Source organism: Amblyomma americanum, chromosome 3 (genome assembly GCF_052857255.1).
Source record: "Amblyomma americanum isolate KBUSLIRL-KWMA chromosome 3, ASM5285725v1, whole genome shotgun sequence".
Classification (NCBI taxonomy): Eukaryota; Metazoa; Arthropoda; class Arachnida; order Ixodida; family Ixodidae; genus Amblyomma; species Amblyomma americanum.
Genome location: NC_135499.1, coordinates 37,364,090 through 37,387,637, shown reverse-complemented (window position 1 = coordinate 37,387,637; position 23,548 = coordinate 37,364,090). Strand labels below are relative to the sequence as shown.

General features: G+C 45.6%; 1 protein-coding gene across 12 annotated transcripts in view; it reads left to right on the top strand.

Moving 5' to 3' along the window:
* The first annotated feature begins 1,584 nt into the window (after positions 1 to 1,584).
* shep (RNA binding motif single stranded interacting protein alan shepard) overlaps positions 1,585 to 23,548 on the top strand; it is a 140,338-nt gene continuing 118,374 nt past the window's right edge. For 8 of the 12 annotated variants that reach the window (XM_077657249.1, XM_077657248.1, XM_077657256.1 and 5 more), the window contains exon 1: positions 1,697 to 1,921. In XM_077657249.1, coding sequence (XP_077513375.1) covers positions 1,832 to 1,921 — 90 coding nt within the window. In that variant the 5' untranslated portion in view covers positions 1,697 to 1,831. Of the gene's footprint in view, positions 1,922 to 23,548 lie in introns of all 12 variants that reach the window. The other 4 variants (XM_077657252.1, XM_077657250.1, XM_077657251.1 and 1 more) reach the window with 3 other exon arrangements.

The following is a 23,548-nucleotide window of genomic DNA, read 5'->3' as shown; positions in this document are numbered from 1 at the left end:
CTTCGTCACGTGACTTGTCGGCTCGCAACTCGGCTCAGACACTTTTTTGCGAATATGACCTTGAAATTGAGCCATGTAATGCTTTCGCGTTGATAAAAGAAGCCGCTTATTTCTACATAGACATAAATACAACGTGCCTCTGTTGGTGTACTACAGTCGCAGCTTGTTTTCGAAGGCAGCATACAGAGGACTGAAAAGAACTTTTGCTGGGTGGCCAAATTTTCATCTACGCTGAGTGCTTTCGCTATTCTGGATAGAGCTAAAAAATCGATATATACTGATATCCGTGTCCGTAGCCGTCAAATTGGAAAGCTCATCGGCGACCAGTTTTTTCACATTTTTTGCTATTCTCAAGTCTAAGAAGAAAATCGTGAATACCCCCCTTAAGACTTCCAATTTATGCTAGATGGTGTAGAAGGTCTGTGTTTGTCAGTTGCCGGTTCGTGCGTACTTAACAAAAAGTACCCTCCGACGTACTGCTGGTAAGCGCATAAGGGACACCCCTGTCCGCAGGCCATAAACTCTCCGAGGGTTCATCCCATATTATGAGCTTCTCTTACTGCATGCGCATCAATAGTGTTTGTACACACCTTATTAAATAATTACAGATTGCTTAGTGCCGCTATTGCAATAACCAGTCATCACAATGGTACCATCATTTTGGCTTTCCTGTCTGACAGGATTCTGTGAATTGTTTTTAACTTCTTAATCGCTGTTTGTTTGTTTTGTGAGGTCGAGCAGCCGACCTTAACCTCAAAATTTGAGGTTGAGGTGAGGTTGAGCGAGGTCGCCAGAGGCCTCAGGAAAAGAGGGGTGAGGTCGTCTCAGTAGGCCTCAACTGATGAGGTTGAGTGACGTCGGCAAAATTTTTTTTTGAGGTTGAGGTGAGGTCGAGATTTTTGAGGTCAAATGTCCACCTCTGCTCAATACAATGTATCGTGCAGAGCAAGCTCCGCACTGACGCAGGGCCTGAGGAACCACGGTGGGCCGGGCCACAGCACCAGGTTCCGCTGACCACACGGCTCTGCGATTCTAACTTCCACTCCGGCCATTACGAACAACTAATTTTCCTAAAGGCTGAAATGCGCATTGTGCGTGTCGGAACCGTGCTGTTTCACATTTAGCAAACACTGAATAAAATCCACTCGGCGCATTAACGCATTAAACCCAAAAATGTTTAGTTACGTGTTCGTCAACCAAAAAGCGCGCCAGGGGCCGACGAGCTAAAAGCGAAAGCATAGAGCCACTGGAAAATTATAAAGTGACTACGAAAGCAGCGCTATCAGCGCCCCTGAACGGTTTAAAAACGGTAAGAATCCCTATGGCGAAAAGGTTGCGAGAAAATCCTTGACAATTATTGGCCACCTTAGACGGCCTAATAGTTGCGCCTTCACGCACGCCGTTGCAACTCGGTGCGCGGACAAGAGAACAGACCTGCCACGGCTATTTTACGATGTGATAATTTGGCGAATTTTGTGCCGTTGCGCCGTTGCTCAGAGCGTTCAGCAAACCTTTGCGTGGCACCCACGAGATGGAGCCACCGGTCAGTGGCTCTGGTCATGCGGCCGGCATTCCTTGAAGGGAGGGTGTGCCTGGGGGGGAGGGCGGACACGTGACGTCTGGGCGCTCGGCAGCAGCTTTTCCGCTAGCATCCCCTGGCGTTTCAGGCGGTCCTTATACCTCGCGCCGCGCCCTTATACGTTGCACCAGGGCCTAACTCTCAGCAGCAGCGGCGAGAGAGGAAGCGCTGTGTGGACGTGGTGTGTGTGCGCGCGTGCCATGGCCGGTGGATTACGGCGCTGAAGAGGAGGACCCAGTGCGCCCGCGAAGGATGCAGCCTTCGTATCAGGCCGGCAAGCAGGCGGCTGCCTACCGGGAACCCGCCGGCCGGAGGCCCGTCTACGCCGCCAACCCGCGAAAGGTGACCCGGGGTCCGGGGAGGGGCTTGGCTGTCACGGGCCCCCCTGTCAGCCAGCAATCGCTCGCGCCGCGATCGCCGCCGGGGGATCGAGCGCGCGCGCGGCCATCGGGCGCCGTGGGCCGCTCTTTTTATCGTTGGGCCCGGTGCAGTGAACTCTCGACGGATCTTCGGGCGCCGCTGCTGGTCTCATGGCTCTTTTCACCCTCCCCCCTCTCCACGGAGGAAAGATTGCGTGAGGCTTTGACACAAAGCTTTCGAGTGGCATCCGAGAATGCCCATGCCGCGGGCGGAAATTAGTCGCTATGCCGATTTTTCTGCCGGGCCTGGAGGAAACGCGTCGGCTCGAAGAGGAGGGGGAATCGGGCCGCGGCGGCGGGGGAGACCCACGGAGCGGGCAAACCCGGGCTGTTGACACGGCCGTTTCCGAGTCCGTCGGTAGGTGCGATGGCGGCCTTCCCCCCTCCTGTGACAGTCTTCCTCGTCTGACGCGAAAAGCCCCTGGGCCGCGCGACATGTGACCAACTTGTCAGCGCCGAGATCTGGCCACAGGCCTGCTGCACTGCTGTTTGCCGGCACCGGGTGGGGGGACGGGGGGGGGGGGAAGCTGAGAGGGGGAGGACTTTTTCGGCCGCTTGTCAGAGCTGTCGAAGGCCGTTCGGCCGATTACGCACTCCCGTCGCGGCCAACAGTACGCGGGCGCGATGGGCATTGCGGGTAACGAGAGAAAGAAAAACGAACCTCTCGTCAGCGCGTTGTGTGGACTCGTTGGTGCAAGCTGGCTAGTTAATGCGGCGCTTGAACCCCACAGTGCTGCGAGCCCGCGATGTGGGCACTCGCGAAGATGGTCGTCCCGCTGTGGAAGCCACGGTCTTAAACTAAAATGGTATCTCTTTGGGTGGCTTCTTTTATCTGAGCACCATTACGGACCGCGCGCATGCAGCTTTTTTTTTTTTTTTTGCGTGTGACGAACTGGCTGCGTAAGGCTTAGTGACGGTCGCGCGAAATTCTTGGTTTTCCGTCTCGAGTGCTTGCCTTGCGCAATTGCAGCGACTTTCACGCACGCATGGATCGTTTTGTCGAAACAAGTTTCACATGGTGTAGCAGCGCCTGTTGTGTTGTGGTTTCGTTGGGTGGTCGCCGCTAACTGCCGTGCGTACGCAGCGAGACTGGCGCGGTTGGCATTGCTGCCGAGGTGGTGGACTTGGCCTTAATAATTACTCGTGCACTGTAGTACCTGAGGTTATTCACCACCGAGTTCGCTTCTCGAGACATCCGAGGCCCATAGCTTGCGTAGCATCAGATCAGGCCAGTTATTGATATTAGGGATGTTTTGTGTGCAATACCGATGAAAAAAGGTGTGCTCATGTGGGTGCCGAGTATGTGCTTGTGCACTTGGGGACTGCAAAACCTTTTGCGGAGAAGCGCCGTTATTATTATTACTTCCACTGATGATGATATTGTGGCATAACCCTTTGTAGCGGGCAGTCAAACACTTCGCATAGCTGGAATATTTGAGAAAGGAAACGGAACTCTCACAAAACCGAAATTGTTTTGTAGCGCAGCCTGGTGCCAAGAAAGCTGCCGTTTTGTCGTTTGTTGCACCGTGAAACCTTTGTGAGATGACTTCACGAAATGTGCGATTGCAATGTAAATTTTTGCTTTGAATATTTTGCAGGCAATTGCAGAATACAATTTGCAGACGATTTGGGCATGAGGGGATGTGTGTTCAGTCATGCGAATTTCCTGTTCTAATTTACATTTTCAAGAACGGAAAAAACCCGACGTGGTGGCTCAGTGGTTAGGGCGCTCGGATACTGATCCGGAGTTCCCGGTTTCGAACACGACCGCGGCGCCTGCGTTTTTATGGAGGCAAAACGCCAAGGCGCCCGTGTGCTGTGCGATGCTAGTGCACGTTAAATATCCCCAGGTGGTCGAGAGCCCTCTATCTTCCTTTCTTCTTTCACTCCCTCCTTTATCCCTTCCCTTAGGACGCAGTTTGGACACCCAAGGATGTACGAGACAGATACTGCGCCATTTCCTTTCCCCCAAAGCCAGTTATTACCAATTAAGAAAGGAAAAAAAAACCAAGAAAAAGCTTCTTGACATTCCAGTGCAAAATTTCTGAAAAGTCGGGTAGCAGGTGGTGTGGCACTGTGTGAGAGCCAATGGAAGCTGAATGTTTTAACTCAATATATGGGGGTGTCAAAAGTTTAGTCTTACATAAGCAACTTATGTGCCTATTTTATTTGTTTTGGATGTGCAGTCATTCTCTGCTTATTGGCGTGATGACCATCTGTGCCACTGGATCTGTTTGACCAGCATATCCAGTTTTCATAGCAGACATGACATTTCTTTGGTCCATGTCCTTGACTGCTTCTGCAGTCCCATGTCATCACCGCTTTTCTGTTTTGTGCTTTTCCTCCAAATTTTGCCCCTGTTTTTGCCAACTGTTAAAAGCTGGCTGCAGCAAGGTTAGAGGGGAGGTCTATACTGGGCTTGATCTTTGAGGCCTTTGTAATTGACACTTGTGTCTGTGCAGGAGTAGCCTGGTTGTTGTTGGGATGTTCAGAGGTAAAACTTTGGCAGTGACATGCACATGATTGAAAGTGCAGTCAGTTGCATTGTGTGTGTTCTGTGTGCCACAGGGCACACAGTGCTGATGACAGCATTATTCTTGCCAGAATTGCTGGTGTGGAGGGTTCATGGTTCAACAGAAAGGTGGCTGTGTGGGAAGGGAAGGGAAGTTTGGTGGGCACTATTTTGCTTGCTTGGTGCGTTTTGCTTCATTATTAATGTTGGCAGAAAGTGTGTGCACCTATAAATTTTTGTAATTCCTGTACTGTAAGCATTAAATAGTGGTTTAACAGTAGTGGATTTACACAGTGTGAAAATAGATTAGGGAAAGAGAAAATCACTGAGTTGTGAAGGCATCCATGTAGCGTATTTTGATGCATTGGGATCACAAAAGCAATGTGTTGTCTCAATAGAAGAGGACTTCAGTGACTGCACGTCAGAATCAAAATCTTGCTACTCAAGATGACCACCATGCTAGAAGACACTCCCAGGCCTTTTGCCATTCTTTGGGACGAAGGAGGCAGAGCAAATGACTCTGGGGAGCATGGTGGGGATATGAGCATGGCAGGCTAGCTATTTGACCTTTGTGGTGTGTGCAACAAGACGAGAAAGACACACAACTTCGCTTTGTAGGTTGGATTGGTGGCTGCAGCTGGTGTAAGAAGACAAGGGGGATCAGGGCAAGCAGCCTTTGTCCTAGAGAACTGATGTGTTTAGGTCGTGCGAGGCATGAAGAGAACTGCTGTATTATCACGGATGCATAGCTTTAATTCACCACAATGCTTAAGCCAGCCTGCTTCAAGGGCTGGAATTAAAAAAAAATTCTTTGTGAAAGCCTTCTACAGCATTCCTAACAAAACCAGTGGCTAATCGGGCACCTTGGACCCTAAGTTTCCCACTGCGTTGAAAAAAAAAATGCATCCTTAAAATTCAGTTGTCAGGACCTTTCAAGAGTCCACAAGAGAGCAGGGTTGGTCAGGGAATAGACGCGTTTTGATGATATCCTGGCTGAGGCCCAGAAGGGAAAACGGACAGGGCGTATGATGCAGAGAGCAGGCAACCATCATGCTACACCAGCCTAGTACTGTCAGCGACGTTGTAAAACACCATGCTGGAAATATGGGTGAGTGGGTCAGAAATGGCCCATAAGAATGATGTTTCCCTACTAAAGGTAGAAAAGTGGCAGCTGGCATGAGCTGCCATAAGTGATGGAAAATTGGCTTTTTGGGGAAAGGAAAGGGCACAGTAACTGTCTCACAAAGGGAAGGGATAAAAAAAGGAGGCTTGAGAAAAGAAGGGGATAAAGAGGTGCCGTAGTGGAGGGCTCTGGAATAATTTGGACCACCTGGGGATGCACTGACATGGGACAGCACACTGACATGGCACAGCACATGGCCCTGCCTTAGTGTTAAGCACACCTGCTTATTATGGATATGGTAGCTGTATATTTTCAATTTTTTGGTCATTTTGGCAGCAATAAATGCTAAACCGTAATGCAAAGTGGGTCATGTATGTACATTAGCTTTTTAAACATGCTTCACACAAGATCGTTTGCATGTTTTGCAACACTTGTCTGCAAAGAATGGTTGCATGTTTGTAGTCCAATAGGTTATCTCCTGCATGCAGAATCAAACAAGTTATTGGCACATCTTGCTGAAGTGTCAGTCATTTGGGCTGACCCCTTTCCTTCAGATGGTTGCATGAAAATGTTGGACACTTTGTGATGTTGAAATATGTACCGATTCAGGTTCTGCTTAGCATTGTGATTTCATGACAACGTCGCCTGGGTGCACTTTTGAGAGGGCCAACAGCAGTTTGAGCAGCATTGCAGTGTTACACACTTGAGCACTGATTGGCAGGATGTTTCCTCATTCAGTGAAATGAACAATGACAGAAAGCTAGTGTGCAAAGAAGCCTGGATGGAGACAGCTGGGCACTGCAAGCACTTGATTGGATTATAGTACGTCTGGGTTGTCGGTGCTGGAAGCAGAAGTGCTGGACACATAAGCCTACTTTTGAAGAAAGGATTGGGGATGTGAATGCACCTGAAGAAATAAAAGTTACTGATGGCATGTTTTTTACGAAACAAGCAGAAATAACAAGCAAAAAGGGTAAAAAGTGCAGATGGCAGCTCTACAGCAGTGAAGGTATAATAGAAAGCAAAAACCTCTACTGTTTAAATGGACTGTGGGACATCAAGCATGAGGTTTTCATTCTGTATGCAATTGATGGGACATTGTGATACCTAAGTGCCCCAAGAATCGCTGAAATCGTAATATTTAATACTTTGATCTTCTCTAGTATTGCTAGTTTTGAGCCTATGGTGTTGTAACAGTGCGGCCATTTTCGGTAGCGGAAATGAGGCGGCATCCAGATTAGGCACTGACTTTCCGATTGGTTGGGTGTCCAGTGTGAACCCAGTTCCTTTATACTTGCGAAATCGACTCACAATATTACGTCTCTTAGTGCTATCAGCTTTTCGCATGCCACAAAAATCGAAAAGAAGCCGTGAAAGCGAACGAAACCTAATAAGAATAACACTGAGGGTTACACTTATTTCACTTCCAACTTTCGTGGAAGCGAGCACTGTTGTTCAAACCACACTAAGGCAGCAAAAAAAAAAAAAAAGCCAGTCGACCCAAAGCTTGGCTAAAAATGCGGAAAGCTGATTGATGGGAGGTGAGGTTGGGGAGAACTGATGTTGTCGTTCCAATGCTAAAGGAAACAACATTGTGGAGCTTCCTTTGTTGAGTTAGTCACCCATGTCCTGTCTACGGCGCATGCTCGGGCAGACGACCAAGTCAAAATGTGCAGCTCTGGGCTGCCCTAGCAAAGTTGCATGCGAGCTGCTGTTGCGTGTGTGCAAGGCAGGTGTCTTATCGGTAGTGCCAAATCTCAGCACCGGGTGACTGAAATGGGCGAGTGAAGCACGTTTTAGTCTGATCTTTTTATTTTGAATTTTGTAAGAATAACTTTGTTTTGCATGCTCCTGTTGAAATAATTATTTTTGCACTAGTCTCAAGAATGCACTAGGAATTCATTTTATCAGGCTAATCGACTCTGAGGAAAACGTGCAGTGTCCCTTCAAGTTAAACAAGAGTATTTCGCAGACAAGTAGAAGACTCGTGGTGCTATGGCATTCTTTTTATCTATATATTACCTTCTTTTGTACTGCAAAAGTTTTTGGTTTTGGCAAAATAAGGTGGCATTGCTGACCTGATAAATGTCACCATTATTTGCTACTAAATTCAGCAGTGGAGTGACATCGGTGATGCATTTAGTTTACTGGAGCCCTTTAGCAAGGCCTTGAGGCCAGCAGGGATTCAGAGAATTGGTCTTAGGGTCACAAGAATGCTGGAAGCTTCACAACCATGTGCGGCATGTTGAAACTTGGAGGTGGTCCATGGCTACCTGACCCAGTGTGTTGACTCAGTTATGCATACTTGTGTTGTGTGAAGAACTATGTAGCTGAAACCTAAAGGACAAAAAAAAAAGAAGCCACCATTAACCTAGCATGTGCGAAGTGTAAGCTGGCTTTGTAGGTGCCCACAAATCACACATATATTCCCACCATCCGAGGTTCCAAACAGGCAGCATCTTTGAAGGTATGTGTTAGTTATTAATGCTGAAAAAAAGAAAACAGCAATAGTAGGCACGCTACGTGCTGTTAGACACGGCTTTAAAACAATGGAAAACAGAGTAAAGGGCAACCATGAAGCTTGCAGTAAGCCTCTACACCTTGCCAGTTAACTGCAAAACCAAGGGGAACAGAATGAAGGACCTGCAGCAAGCAAAGAATATTCCCAATGCCACACAATAGCTGTCAAACCAGGGAATTGTGAGTCTATTGTTATATGTAACTTTGCCACACTTAATTTCTGAACATGTTTTTCATGCTATATTCATTTTAACCCAGTTCAGGTATGTTAAGTTGGCCTTGTACACTTTTTGCAGCAAGATGGTTTCTGTGAGCATGAACCATCTTGCTGTGTGGATCTCAACCACATGCATGACCATTTTGTGAACGTACCCTAGGGCAACACCTGCTGTTGCGAGTTGGTTTGTTTCCATGCTTGCAGGACCTAGTGCAAGAAATAACGGAACACAAGAAACTGGACGACATGAAAAAGTGCTGAACTATCAGCTTTTATTTTGAAAAGAGGTGTACCCGTATTTATGAGGTGAATGTCAGGCCACATTATCAAAGCAACGAAAAAAAGCAAAAGAACACTGCTGCAGAAAAACCTGAAGCAGCGTTTTGTTTTTCCGTCATCTTCCGTGTTCTTGTGTTCCGTTCTTTTGCGCTGGGCCCTGCAAAGCATACCCTTGGGTTTCGAGTTAAACATCTTTTCACTTACTTATATGCTTGCCATTTACACAAGAGAGGGGAAGGCCGTGCAGATTTTAAACAGTGTGCTTTGCACGTTTGTGTGAAAGTTAACGGCTGAACTGTTGACTGGAATTTTTAGCGGATTCCTTTGGATTCTTTTGGCTTTCTTTTTCACCTTTTGGACTTCTTTGCATCCATTGAAATCTTGGTTGGAATTGGTGTACATTTGCTTGCGTATGCTTTGAAGGATATATCGTACTGAATCGGCATAGAGGCCATGAGAGACACCGTAGTGAAGCACTGTGGAATCACCTGGCCTTCGTTAATGTGCAGTGAGATTGTACAGCACGTAGGCCACCTTGGCTGGTATTTGGTCCAGCATCCTCATGCTGAGAAGCTGAACACTAATTCAGAGGATTGAGTACCTGAAGGTATTTGAAAATTTGGTGTGTTGGCAAGTTTGCTAGATCAAAGAACTATTTGCTTTCTTTGTTTCCAGGTGCTGCCCTTATATAGTAGGGTGGGAGGTAAAAGAGAGTTAAAGGGACCGAACACTGATTTAAACGTGTCATGAGATTATGGCAGAAATGATAAGGCCGTGCCTCAAATTGTTTGAATTGGGCATTGCAGTGTCGAAGAAATGAGAATTTAATTTTAATTTGGCATTGGAAGTCTTATAAAATGCCATCTTGCAGTGAAAACGGCCATTATCACCATAGTCCACCACGTGACCACATCTCGGTAAAATATCGCTTATTTGTTTTAAATGCACAGTGTTTTTTTTCTTGCAGGAGTGTTCGTCTTGTTATATTGGTGCCATTCGATGAAAAGCAACACTCCCCTCGCATCGTCGACCACGTGCTTTTCGCTAGATGGCGGCACAGTGGTTTGAATTTCTTGGTTGGAGTGGCAGCCAAGGTCTATTAAAAACTTCTGTTGACGAGGCGTAAATCGCTGTGCCCAAACAGCTTTGGATGGAAATTGCAATGGACGCTACTCCATAAACTAAAAATATCTCATTACTGTCTGGCGGGTGAAATTTATGTTAGTTTTTGTTACAGCGTGCGGCAAGTTTGCAGGTTGAGCAGGATCTGTGGTAGAACACAGGCTGGTTTTGGCTGACTATTTGAAGGACTGTTCTTTGTCAGAAAGCTTATTCTAGTGCAATATTTCACTGCGCGAGAGGTGGAGGTTGTCTTTGCCAATATTATTTGGGCTGCGTGTCGAACTGTTTCTTGCGTAGAGCATGGCTTTTGGTTTTCTTTTTTGCTAAGAATTTCTAATGTGCATTTCCACAAATATCAGAGGATGTCAGTGACCTTTAAAACCTAAAATTGACTGGGAAATTGTGTACCTGGAAAAATTGGACAATTGCACGGATACCGTCCAAAACTTGGCCAAGTCATGGGGAAAAGGACGGACTGAAATTAATTCTCCTGTGAATTTTTACAGTGCTGTGAGTGCCCAGGACACACGGGCCATTTACACTGGCATGACAACTTTTTGCTTTTAACGCATATAAGGCATAGCAGCCTGTCTGTTATAGCTGCCTTTTTCTTGTCGTCCATAAGTGACCACTGTATGTACTGGTTGCCACACTCCTCAGTATGTTTGGTCTGGTGCAGGTTAATAGACGTAGCTACCTTCAAAAGCATTTTCTGTGGAATGAGCTGTAGCCAGCAGTATGCACAATTCGTGTAGTTGTTCTCATGCGAGCCACCACGTCGCCTTAGCATGAAATCACAATCGGTCTGGAAAGCTCGCTCTTGGGTCGCACCTATCTCGTAGGCCATGCAGAAACTGAAGTAAATAGAGGTTAGTTGCTTTGTGGCTCCAGCTTTGATGACGGGGTCATAAAAATCTGTTACTTCTTGTAAAAATCGCCTTGCACTTGACCCATGACACTGCTGCTATCAAAAGGGGCACCAGAGTGAGCAGAGGGTGCCTTCAGCAGAAAGGCTGGAAAAAATGGTGCTTTTCTTTAATGATAAGCCAACTAACCTTTGTCAGCTGTCGTGAGGATTCCTTGTTGAAAGCCTGAAATTATCTCTGGCAGTATGATGCATGAAGCCCCTGTAAGCGTGCAGAGTGTATCATTTGGATAATTTCCCAGAAGTATCTCAAAGTCAAGCTGTCTCTTGTGAAAGCTCGCGTAATGCCATCACATACGGCCACCGCTGTTGTGGACCATTAAAACTGCATTAAAAACCTGAGCACGGTGAGAAGGAAAACTGCTGCTTCCTTGTTGAATTATTATGGAACACGGTGCCAGTGCAAGAGACAAGGACAAACGAAGAAGTTAACACGAACGCCGGACTTAACTGAAATTTATTGCACACGCACGGGACTTTTATATACAGAGAAGCGCTGCTATCGCCACCAACCGTTCAAAGCTATCTACACACGCCGGGCCACAAATGGTGAATGCACCAAAACTAAACAAAAGCAAATCATACCAACTGTATACAGGAGCACATCGCAGACATTTTTTACCTGTTTTGTTTTTACCTGCCTAAACCAACAATCACTTTTGCCTGTAAATAATCAATTTCCTTTTTTCCGAGCGCGACAGATGAGGCACTGACACAATTCTTTCATTCAAGATACACAGGGCTTCGAAAATTTCCCGGCTTCGCTGTGTGCCGAACTTGCGCAGTACACGTGTATCCTTCGAAAACACTTTGCATGCCGGCTTGTGCAAGCAACGACGAATGTGGGCACCTATATGGCCCCCGCCACTTACCGAATCGATATTTCTGTGGTGCTCTAGCAAGCTCTTGTTGAGACAGCGCCCAGTTTGGCCGATGTAACTTTTCCCGCAGGCAAGGGGAATTCTATACACCACACCAACCTCACATTTAACAAGGGCTTTGGTGTGTTTTATTCTGCGGGCTGGCCTCTTCTTTTTGGGATTTACACGGCGGCGCATCTGCCCCAGTTCTTCCGGTGCCAAAAACACCACACGTGCTCCGGACTGTTGAAATATGTTGAAATATGACAGTATTGTTGAAATATGACTATTTGTGTGCCCGTTATGGCCAAGGATTGCGGTGTGGTAAAAGCAGTACGCAAGGGTTAAGCGAACCGTGTCCTTCTGAAAATGCTGCTTTTGAGGTGCCATTCCGCAGTCGGAGCCGTGCCTTTAGGTGTCATAGGGAACGGGTTGTTTTGTCGGAGCCTTGCCTTTAGGTGTCATAAGGGAACAGGTTGTTTTGTTAAAGGTCTCATTCGTGTTGTAGCTGAAGCTGCTGCTTTTCATTGATTTTGTGCGTCATCCTATGTTTCTCAGCAATGCACCACATCACGTTGCTCACAAGTTGGCCCTACTTGACCCACTAGCAGGAAATTCACCTTTTCTGTGTCTTAACTGTGACAAAGAGATCATCTCCGCATGCAGGAAATGTTGGGTAGCTTCTTTTTCCCCTGATGCACAGTTATGGCTGTATCAATTGTTCTTTTCATTCGTTATGTGATGCCCTTGGAATGTATGTGGGGAGGGGGGAAGAGGGCGACACTGAGTCAGGCAATTATTGCCTTTATGTCTACCTTCTAGGCTGCTGCCTGAATAAAATACATACTTTGATGCGATAAATGAAGAGTAAATTATGTGTGCAATAGGTTTCTTTTAATCATTGCAGTTTGTGGAAGCACGTTTGGCATGTAATTTCGTCTATTTTGATACTTCACCTACTCAACAATATTGAGTTGCATTCACAGCGAGTTTTTGTTGCTCTTCTTCGTTTCAAAATGAAAAATTTGATATTCACGCACATTTATTGAAAATATCAGATGCTTGGAAGATTAAGGAAAATAATAGCCACCCATAATAGTGGGAAGAGAAGCAGTGATCGCTTCATGAGCCACAGTTTGAAGCTAGACATCCATCAGGAAGAAATTGGCTCTTTCAAACAGGAAAACCAAATCTGTTTTCACTGCACCTTTTGCAGTTTTGGTAAGTAATTTTTTTGCTGTGAATAGATTGTTTGTACTGTCCGTTACCATCGGCCACTGTTTTCCCTCACCATCAGTGGTCAGGGAATTTTGTCTGAAGTAGTCAGGAAAAACATGGAAAAGGGGGCGAATTTGAACTGAGTAGCTTGTTAAACATCTTGTAATATGCAAAAATCATAAACCTATGTCCTTCTCATCATTTTAACCCAAAATACTCGTTGGATGTGATGAACTGGTAGCATTTTTTTTTGTACTTGGATTCTTCATTCTGGGTTCTTAGTCACATGCTTAAAATCACCATGAAAGGATTTTGATGGCTGTATTTTAATGCATAGTTCAGTGGAGCAAGTCAAATATTAACGGCTCTGTGTAAGGCCCAAAAATTTACAAGTAATTATTAATAATTGCATTTCTCACTTGTTTTAGAGTTGTACCACTGGAAAACCTTTCAGCAACTCTTACTCACAAGTGGATGAGTGACATCATTTGGCTTGCCCAGGATGTGGGAGTCCTGATAATTGTTGCTATTCCTAAAATGCAGTCTAGCGTTAAAGCTCTCTTTAGTACTATTTTCATGGTATTCTATTGGGATTGCAAGAATACATGTAAAGGCAGGGGGCAGATGCTTTACCTGTACTCTAGTGTAGCATTTATGGCACAAACTGAAATTTGGTGTAGGTTGGTAGGCTTCACTGTGGTTTTGTGACCTGCACATAACCACCCTATGGTTCGTTCACTATGGACTACAAATGTGGTTGACCTGTTGGTCAGGTGTGAACTGCTTCCATTGTTGCAGTCAGGTGGAGGGTTCTAAAAAGGCGCTTTTTACCAGTGTGCAACAGAAAGCCTGTCTCTCTGTATAGGAACACTGATGAAAAATTCAAGTTGGCCTGTACTCATAGATGACAGCATTCCACTTTGGCTGGCAGCAGAGGCTTTATGCGAAAGCACACATGCCCCGTGTCGCAGAATAGGCAGTGTCGGCGTCGCGAAAAAATCCTGACTTATCGAAAAGGTGGCTGTTGCAAGAGGCTCCCCTAGATGGTGCCAGCCACATCAGTGGCGCATGGAAAACCCCTTACCTTCAGGTTGTGAGTCAGACACACTACTGCTGCGTTTTACAGGCATGTTCATACAGCTTGAATATGAAGACCCAAGCATGCATACGCTTCCACTGTTAGGGGTCCGTGCACAAAGCTTCACATTAATGCACTTGAAATCCTCCAATGTAAGGCTGTTCGTTTTATTAATTTTTTTGATATTGTGCAATGGATTCACCAGCTGACCTTATGAAGAGGCATAGCATACCAACATTCCAAATCAGACGCAAGATTCAAAGACTGAAGTTGCGTTTTTTGCTAGAACATGATATAAATTTTTAATGAACCCCTCTCCTTTGCTGAAACCGCTCTATACTTGTTTGACAAGGCACAGTCATGACAACTCCTTTACAGTTTTGGAACAAACACTTAAATATTCGTTTTTTCTGTGTACAGTTGAAGAATGGAACAGATTGCCACCTCGTCTTAACAAGTTTCATCGATGCGATTTTACAGTGTGATTTTGTTATTATACTCTTGACTGTTCAGATTATGTGAAAGCACACAGGTCCTGTGTCACAGAAAAGCCAGTATCGGCGTCGTGGAAAAGCCAGTGTCGGACTTATTGAAAAGGTGACTGTTGCAAGAGGCTCCCATAGATGGGACCAGCCACATCAGCGACGCATCGGAAATTCCTTACCTTCGGGTGAATCCGTTGCACAATATTAAAAAAATAAATAAAATGAACAGCCTTACGTTGAAGGATTTCAGGTGCATGCTTGAATGTGAAGTTTTGTGCACGGTAAGGGGTTGTACCGATTTTAATTTTATTCTAATTTTGTTAATCTTGCCCCTCCTGCTGGGGCTTGTCTAAAGGCCTGCAGTATATTGTAAATAAATAAATATGCGCTTCGTTTTAGTGACCTAGTTAAAGGCAGAAAGCTGGGCTAGTTGGTGGTTGGAACGGCGAGACGTGATTACTAGCATAAAATAACATGGACCAAGAAACAATAGTGATATGACGTAGCACTAAATATCAGCCACTTTCACTATAAGGCAGGCATTAAGGTGACAGAACACATGCCAAACAGAGACAATGCTGAAAATGTATGCGCACTGGCAGCCTTTGAAAAATTCCGCTTCCACCAAAGATAAAGACAGTGACAGAGTGCTCGCACACAAATCTTTGGGACTTCGGTCAGCAGGCTTCAGGTATTTCATGCTTATTCTGGCTGCCTCTCAACATGTCTGAGGTGTTCGGTTTGCTGAAACCATATTTGGCCCTGCATTACAATTGTGACTGCATGTTGCATCCAGATCAGAAGACTGCAACCATTGGTTCAGTTTGTGGCCAGTAATATGCATTGCGCTAGATCCCTACAGAGCAGGGTTGGCATAAGCCACAGCGCTAATATCACCTGTACACAAACTACCCACTCACATAGTTTGGCAGAGTTTATTTCGGCAGATTGCAGTAATGGGTCGGGATGAGTATTTCTGTTATGGAACCTTGTTTTTGTACTAATGACTGTTTTGAATGCCAAAAAATTGCATTCGTTGTGCATTTTTAAATTTCTGAATGCTGATGTGATGGGTGCCAGTTTGGCTAGAACAAAAGCTGCTGCTTTTACTATGAGCCGCATCTCACTCCAGCTGATAATGGCCACTGGAGTTCTCATCATTGCTTACAGCATTGCTCGCTTCAGTGTAGTAACCATCTCTGGGAACATGCTTTTGTAACCTCTGCACTTTTGACTCGCATTTTTGACCGACTTGTCCCAATTCATATTGATTTCCATCGCGACTTGCATTTTTCTATTATCACTGGCGGTGTTTGTCTTGATAAGATGGCGCAGATATGTGTGGGAGGAGGAGGCCTTCAGTGCATGTGGTGGTGTCCTTTTGTTTCCACTGCTGATATGATAGCAAAGCCAAGGGTCGCGGGTTACTGCACTAATCAGAGGCTTTGGAAGAAGTGCTAAAAAAAAAGCCTTAGTACGCACTTTCACTGGCTTCCAAGAGCAGTCTTGTTACTTCCCATGCCAGTCCACTCGGCTCTCCTTCACCAAAAAACTTATAAGAGTATAGAAAGCAAGAAATTTGTGCTGGATATTTGTATTGACTTGCTTTTCGTCGTTCAGATGAAGGGTCATCTGATTAGTTAACTACATTATTGGAGTCAACATAGCCCCCCACCCCTGGAATTAATTAGATAGCCTGTGTTGGCTTCAAGAAATGGGTATCTGAATTGTAACTTGTTCTGTATATAGCCTTCCAGTACTTTTGTGTTCTTGAGGTTAATGATGCTTATAGCTAGCTACCTGCATACTAACCTTTAACTACCTGCATACTGCGGTACTAACGCACTGAAACTGAAACGAGCCGCCATCCCGTATGTATCAGGGATCAACGAGGCACTGGCGCGGATGTTCCGCAAGCACGGCGTCCATGTTGCACATGTCCCAACAAGCAAGATAAGAAATGAGCTTGTAAACGTGAAAGACCAGCTCCCTCGTGCCAATTTTCCTGGCGTGGTTTACAAGATTGCCTGCGCCGACTGTTCATCAGTTTACATAGGCGAAACGAAATCTTTCAAGAGACGCCTGAAAGAACATCAGTACGATGTACGTAAAGGAAAAGTGACAACGAATGCAATCGCGGAGCATGCGCAAGAGACTGGTCATGAAATTAACTGGGATGAAGCAGATATAGTGACAACGGAAAAGAATGTATCAGCCCGCCAAAATCTCGAGTCATTAATCATCCATACTACGCCCAACACAATAAATAAGAATGACGGCACATTGCGCCCTATCTATGCGAAATGCCTCCGAACGATAGTGACCGCTACAAAAAGCCCGGGACGTCCAGCTGGTTGCTCATTGTGAACAAGGGAGCCGTAGCGCTCCCGAAACGTCATTATTTTGTTGACCTTGATCAGTGACCAGTGAATGTCATCAAGCCACGATTCCTGACCCGACGGTATGCCGTCGAACCCTCGTCTATACCTGCATATAGTTAGTGCTGGGTAGCGTGACTTGGAAGTTGTGTAGGATTTACTAGGATTTTCTAAGACAAAAAAAAAAAAAACTTCAGTGAAGCTTATCTACAGCCCATAGAGTGAACTGATCCACAGTAGCAGCAGCAGCTGGCCTATATTTATCTCACACATGCCTAAGCTTTCGCTCACACAGACTCAAGGGAACTGTGCAGAGTTTTACCTAGCTCAGTGTTCCTTACTTTGCTTGTGGTATTGGTGGTTGCTCAGAGCCGGAAATTTTTTTTTCAAAGCATGGCCCATATTGTGGACAACCTATGTGGCTAAAGTTTATTTGTCCCAGAATACAAGTGCTGCTTGCCTATGCCGAGTTTTACCTAGCTCAGTGTTCCTTACTTTGCTTGTGGTATTGGTGGTTGCTCGGAGCCGGCAATTTTTTTTTCAAAGCATGGCCCATATTGTGGCCAACCTATGTGGCTAAAGTTTATTTGTTCAGAATACAAGTTCTGCTTGCCTTTTAAAATTAGAGCCACTAAGATTTTGTCTTGAATACTGTGCATGTGCAGTGTAATGCACCACGACCCTGAATTGGGTTTTCTGCAATTGATAGTTAATAGCAGTGCTCTTTACAAGGGGGTTACAGTTTCTGAAACTAGTGGGCTTGTAGTGTGACATTCGAGGACAGTTGGTGAGAAGTGCGGAAGGTTTGGAAGCTCCAAGTCTGCGTGATGAAGGAATCAAGGCAGCAAAAATTCTGCTAAGAAACGTCATGACGCAGTTAATGGTTTGACACCTTCCCCTCCAGTCAGGAAAAATGGCTTAAAGGAATCGATTGATCACCGACCGGTCTCAAAACAAGCATTGATGTTTTGGGAGAGCTACAGCTTCCCTTGTTCAGCTGTGAACGAAAGAGCTGTAATCCTCCCCAAATGTCTCTTCTTTTTCTTTGAGACTGGTCAGTGACCAATGAATTTTTTCTAGAAAGGGAATTGGAGTAACAAAAATTAGCATGTGGCGTATGCAGACAAAAGTGCATGAAAGTTCAAGTACAATGCTTATAAAAAGAGAGGTCACAGAAAAATGCACAGTAATTTTCTTTCTTTTTTGATCATGTGTAGTTTAGCAGTACTTCTCTAAGTTTGCAATTCTGTCATATTTGGGGCTGTTGTGCCAGCTAACAGCATTTACTTTTTGGACCACTAACTGTTTGCAAATTGAAATTGAAAATTGGTTTTTGGGGAAAGAAAATGGTACAGTATCTGTCTCACATATTGGTGGACACCTGAACTGCTGAGGGAAGGGATAAAGAAGAGACTAAGAGAGGAAAGGAAGAAAGAGGTGCCCTCACATATTGGTGGACACCTGAATGGCTAAGGGAAGGGATAAAGGAGGGACTAAGAGAGCAAAGGAAGAAAGTGGTGCTGTAGTGGAGGGCTCTGGAATAATTTAGACCACCTGGGGATCTTTAACCTGCATTTCCCCCTCCCCCCCAGCCATGGTGGGGCTGGCAGGTTTGCAAATACAAAGATAAGTTTCACTACTCTAAGCCGAGAATTGGTGATTGACTCCTTGGGCTTTCAGTTTTACAGTGTTTTGTTTTGACTAATGCACTGCGGCCATTGTGGGGAGTAGCTCAGAATGCCTTGTTCAAACTCATTGGACCCCAAAGGACTCCATTTGAAAATTTCTTGAGCTGCCTTGCCCACATTGCACTTTGACCACCAAATGGTGCTGCTGATCGATAGTCGAACAAAAACTGAGGTCTGACTGTGCATACCAGTGCTTGGCAGCTGTATGTGGTGTCAGTTAAGGGCCCGCCGGCCTCTGGGTCAGCCGCCTGCAAGGCTACTTCCAGTCGGGAAAGGCCTACAAAGAGTGCACCTGTGGCCTCTCCGCGGCATGCCAGAACCTCTTGCGCTGTGATGGACGTAACACTGAGCTCACCTCCACTGCAGCGACGGTGGAGTTCTGTTGACAGAAAAAAAAAAGAAAAATCCTAATATCTGGCCTCAAAGAAATAGGGACCCAATTTTTCAGTATACTTCCCCCAAAATCATTTGTCATTCCTAATACACTGGAATTGTAGAGGATTATTTAATAACTTGAACGATATAAAAGACATCTTAGCCACATTCTCACCCGTGGCCTTATGTATTCAAGAAACCAAATTAAGGTCCCAAAAACACAAATGTACTCAAGAAACAGTATTTTGCTGCGTGTGACCGAGTGAACGCAAGCCGGTTCTCAGGCGGCGTTGCTATCATAGTAAAAAATGACGTCCCGCTTCATGAGCTTAAAGGGACACTGAGGAGAAATTGAAGTTGGCTTGTATCGATAGAATACCAGCTCCTGATCACAAAAACGCTGCTCTTACTGAAAACAAAGCTCTTGTAAGGTAGAAAATAGCAAGAACCGAAATACAGGTATCGCCACCACAGGCCAATCTCGCAAGTACAAGTGTGGCGACGTCATAGCACAAGAGACGCCACCTTGGAGGAATTGTCCTTCCTACATGCAGCCGCGAATCTCTGAGGCTGACAAAGGAAGGTTGCGTAGTTCAATATTGAAATAAGTTTTGTTTTAAAACCAATAGTGCACCTTTAACACAAGGAAGGCAGACAGAAGACAACCTGAATGTTGGAAGCAAAGAAAACTGATGCTTGGCGGCGCCACAGGCGGCCAGGAGAGTTTCGATTTGTTATGGCGCTTTGTGTCTATGAGCTTTGCGCGGCCCGTGGTTTTGTTTCTGACGCGCCTCGATATACAAGTGCCGAACAGCAGAGGAACTCTAAGTGCCGCTTCAAGTGCTAGTTAACCATTGAAGGAGCCTATTTAGGCTGGTCAGATGATCGCCACGGTCGATGAAAAACTACGATGGCACGATGGTCGGTGATCGTACAAGGCAGTTCGCAGTATAAAGAGCACTTGTGTTTGCGCACGCTCGCCCGGCAAAACATTCCCGGCTGTGCCAGTCAACTTCAAACTACTTAACGGAAATCATTTATTAGGGACGGGAGCCAAGGTACATGGCAGTTAAGAAAAATTGCTGATGACCTAGCTCTGTGAGGCCAGGATATACGTTGCGAATGCGCGGAGATTTCTGCATCGGAAAGGTGCATTCACTAGATGCGTCTTTATTGATGAATTTACCCTGAGACGTCGTGGCCTAGTGGTAGCGTCTCCGCCTTAAACAAGAAAGGCCCTGGTTCGATTCCGAGCCTCAGCACAGGGTTTTTTTTTTATTCAGTGAGTGGGCAGGGGGGTTTCAGTGGCTCCCATAGATGCCGCCATCGAATACGTTGGTTAGCGGTTAAGCGCAGGCTTTGTTAAGGCACGTTTATGCTCCGGCGTAACGCGCACGCGCGTGCTGCACGTCGGCCAAAGCGAGATCCTCTATACTCCAACTGCGCTTGACCGCCGACGTGTTCGGCGGCTTCGGCGCACGCTGACCGCACTGGCGGGGACTTGGAGCATGTCTCTATTTCGCGCCGAGTGCGCCAGCCGCTGCCGGCCCGGCCAGACTGATTTGGCTCCGCGGCGAGGTGCGCGTTGTGACGTAATTCAATAGCTTCGGCAGTTGGGCGGAGCTCTTCTTTTCAAGCTCTCGGCTAATTTAATCCATTCACAGTACACATCTGAAGGCACATGCAAGTGGGCGAGAGAGCCCGATCCAGTGGATCCATTGGATCTAGCGGAAGCCGTTGAAGCGTTGTGCGCCGGCTTTAGTTTCAAGCCGCCAACTTTAAACGCGACCGCCCTTGAGCACCCACCTGTTTTTTGTGGCAAAAAAATAAATAACATGGCCCTTCCGCGCCGTTCAAGGAATCACAATCCATTGGCCACAAAGCCCCGGCCAGCCTCCGATAGGTGCAACGCGCCGACCGTGTCTTGGACCCTCGCCACTCCCCGAACTGGGGTTATGATATTTAGTTTTGCAACGGCTGCTCACTAAGGAAGGTTGAAATCACCCGCCGGCACCTAACCTAACCGTGCTCCCTCAAAACCATCGCACGCTCTGTGGTGCTGAAGTCGCTGAAATGCAGGCCGGAGTTTTTGCTAAAACTATGTCATCGTGTTCGGGAACGGGATCCATCGTAACGCTGGCAAGACGCCGGTGCAAACGTAAACGAAGCGACGGCAGCGACCCCCGATAGATGCATTCAACGTGCGGCGGCGGTAGCTTTCATTTCGGCAGCTGCTGGACCACACCGCTAGCCACCAGAGATCACGGAGTCTGCGTTTACGTCACGTTTCACGTAACTTTGTCCTACGACGTCATAAGAGTTCTTCGTGACGTCATAAGAGTTCTTGGGTTTGAATCGGAGCGGCGGGAGAAACTTTTTCAACTTCGAATCCAAATTTCTTTGAAATAAATGCATCTTTCGCTCCTGGACAAGCGGCAACAAAGCCATGAAATGCCGAACTATCAGATTTTGCTAACAAAAAAAATCTGATAGAGTTCTCCTCAGTGTCCCTTTAAACTAGACTAAATTTGAAGCTGTTGCAGCCGCTCTGCTCACACACAAAACGATAACACTGTGTTGTATATATCTTGACGCCCATTTCATAGTAAGAATACATGAATTAGAAGATCTTTTAGAGCAGTTACCAGAGCCGTATCTGGTAGTTGTCGATTTTAATGCACATTCCTCGTTCTGGGGGAAAGAAAAAATTGATGCCCGAGGACAGATTGTAGAGGATTTTATTCTGATCAGTAATATTTGTCTCCTGAACTCCGGTAAAGCCACTTACTGCTCTCCAGCCTCGGGGGAAAATGAGCTGTTTAGATTTGTCTTTTAGTTGGCCGTCTGTTTTTAACGATTTAAAATGGGATGCCACAGACAACCCATAAGGCAGCGATCACCTCCCCATAGTAATCAGTCTAACATCTGCACCTGAAATAATCCCGACAAAATCCCGACGCTGGAAGCTCCCTTTAGCTGACTGGAAACGTTTTAGATCAGGAGCCAGTTTAGAAAAAATAGTTTTAGAAAATATTGACATCGATTAGATAAATGAAAAGTTCACTGATTGTATCTTAGCTGCCGCACACTTGGCTGTTCCTATGTCTTCGGGAATGATACGGCAAAATCAAAAAGTTTGGTGGACACAAGATTGCAAAGATTAAAAAAGAGAACGACAGAATAGAGCTTGGCATTTTTCGCTGGTACCCCACACGAGAACCTAGTAAATTTTGAAAAGGCAAGAGCTAAAGCTCGGTACGTCCGTCATAGGGCCGAGAAAGAATCATGGCAGAGCTATGTGTCGTCCTCCATAAACAGTCAAATCACATAGAAAATAATCTGGGAACAGGCAAGAAAATTAAATGGCAGCTTCTCACCGTACACAATGCCACTTTTGACAACACCTGGTACACAAGCAAATATAAGGGATCAGGCTGATATATTGGTTAGCACTTTGCTGCAGTTTATAGCTCGTCACATTACACCCAGTCATTTCTAAAATACAAAAACATGGCCGAAAAACAGACTCCCAACAAGTGGAGGTGCTAATGAACAATACATTAATTACCCTCCAGGAAATCAAGAGTACTATCTGCCGGCAAGAAAACAGCTCCAGGACCCAGCCAAATGCACTATGAAATCCTGGCCCATCTTTCCCAGTCTGCCGTAGAGGCACTTCTAAGATTCTTTAACAAAATTTGGGTATCAGGGAAACTACCCGCAGCCTTGAAAAAAAGCTTATATTGTACCGTTTCTTAAAACCGGGAAAGAACCATCCTCCTCCAGCAGTTATAGACCCATAGCTCTTACTAGTTGCCTCGCCGAATCTTTTGATTGTGTCCTGAATATCAGATTGACTTTTGTCCTTCAATCTTGTGAACTTCTTTATCAATCAGTGTGGTTTTAAAAAGGGATGCTCCACTGCAGATCACTTAGTTTGTTTAGAAAATACTGTCAGAGATGCTTTTATACACAAACAACACTACCTTGAAGTCTTCTTTTGACTTGGAAAAGGCATATCACACAACCTGGAGGTTCGGGATTCTTGAAGACCTTGCCGAGCTTGGCATCCGCGGCAGGATGTTGAATTGCCTAAAAGACTTCTTATCCAACCGTTCATTCCATGTGGGCCTAGGCTCAACCCTCTCAAAGAATTTTATTCAGGAGAATGGAGTACCTCAAGGATGTATTTTAAGTACAACACTCTTCGTAGTGAAAAGGAATTCTATTATGAAAATAATCCCGTGGTCCATTATGTATTCAGTCTATGTTGACGATCTTCAGATAGCATGTGCATCCTCCAACATATCTACGTGCGAAAGACGAATACAGCTTACAATAAATAAACTGGCAACATGGGCAGACAAGAATGGTTTCCAGTTCTCTCCACAGAAAACAGTGGCCTTACTTTTTTCACTCAAACGAGGCTTACAGACAGATCCCACTCTACACCTAAACGAAACCCAGTTACTTTTTATGAATAAACACAAATTCCTGGGCATAACGTTCGACAAAAAACTTACTTTCCTGCCCCACATAAATGCGCTGAAAAAGAAAATATCGCTGTCTTTGAACATACTGAAAGTCCTTTCACTCAAACACTGAGGTTCTGATCGGGTATGCCTTCTGCAGATTTATCGCTCTGTAGTACATTCCATTGTAGACTATGGTTGCATAGTGTATGGTTCAGCAAGGCCATCGTACTTGAAACGACTCGACCCAGTGCACACGTTACGTTTATGTCTCAACTGGTGCTTACAGGACGTTGTC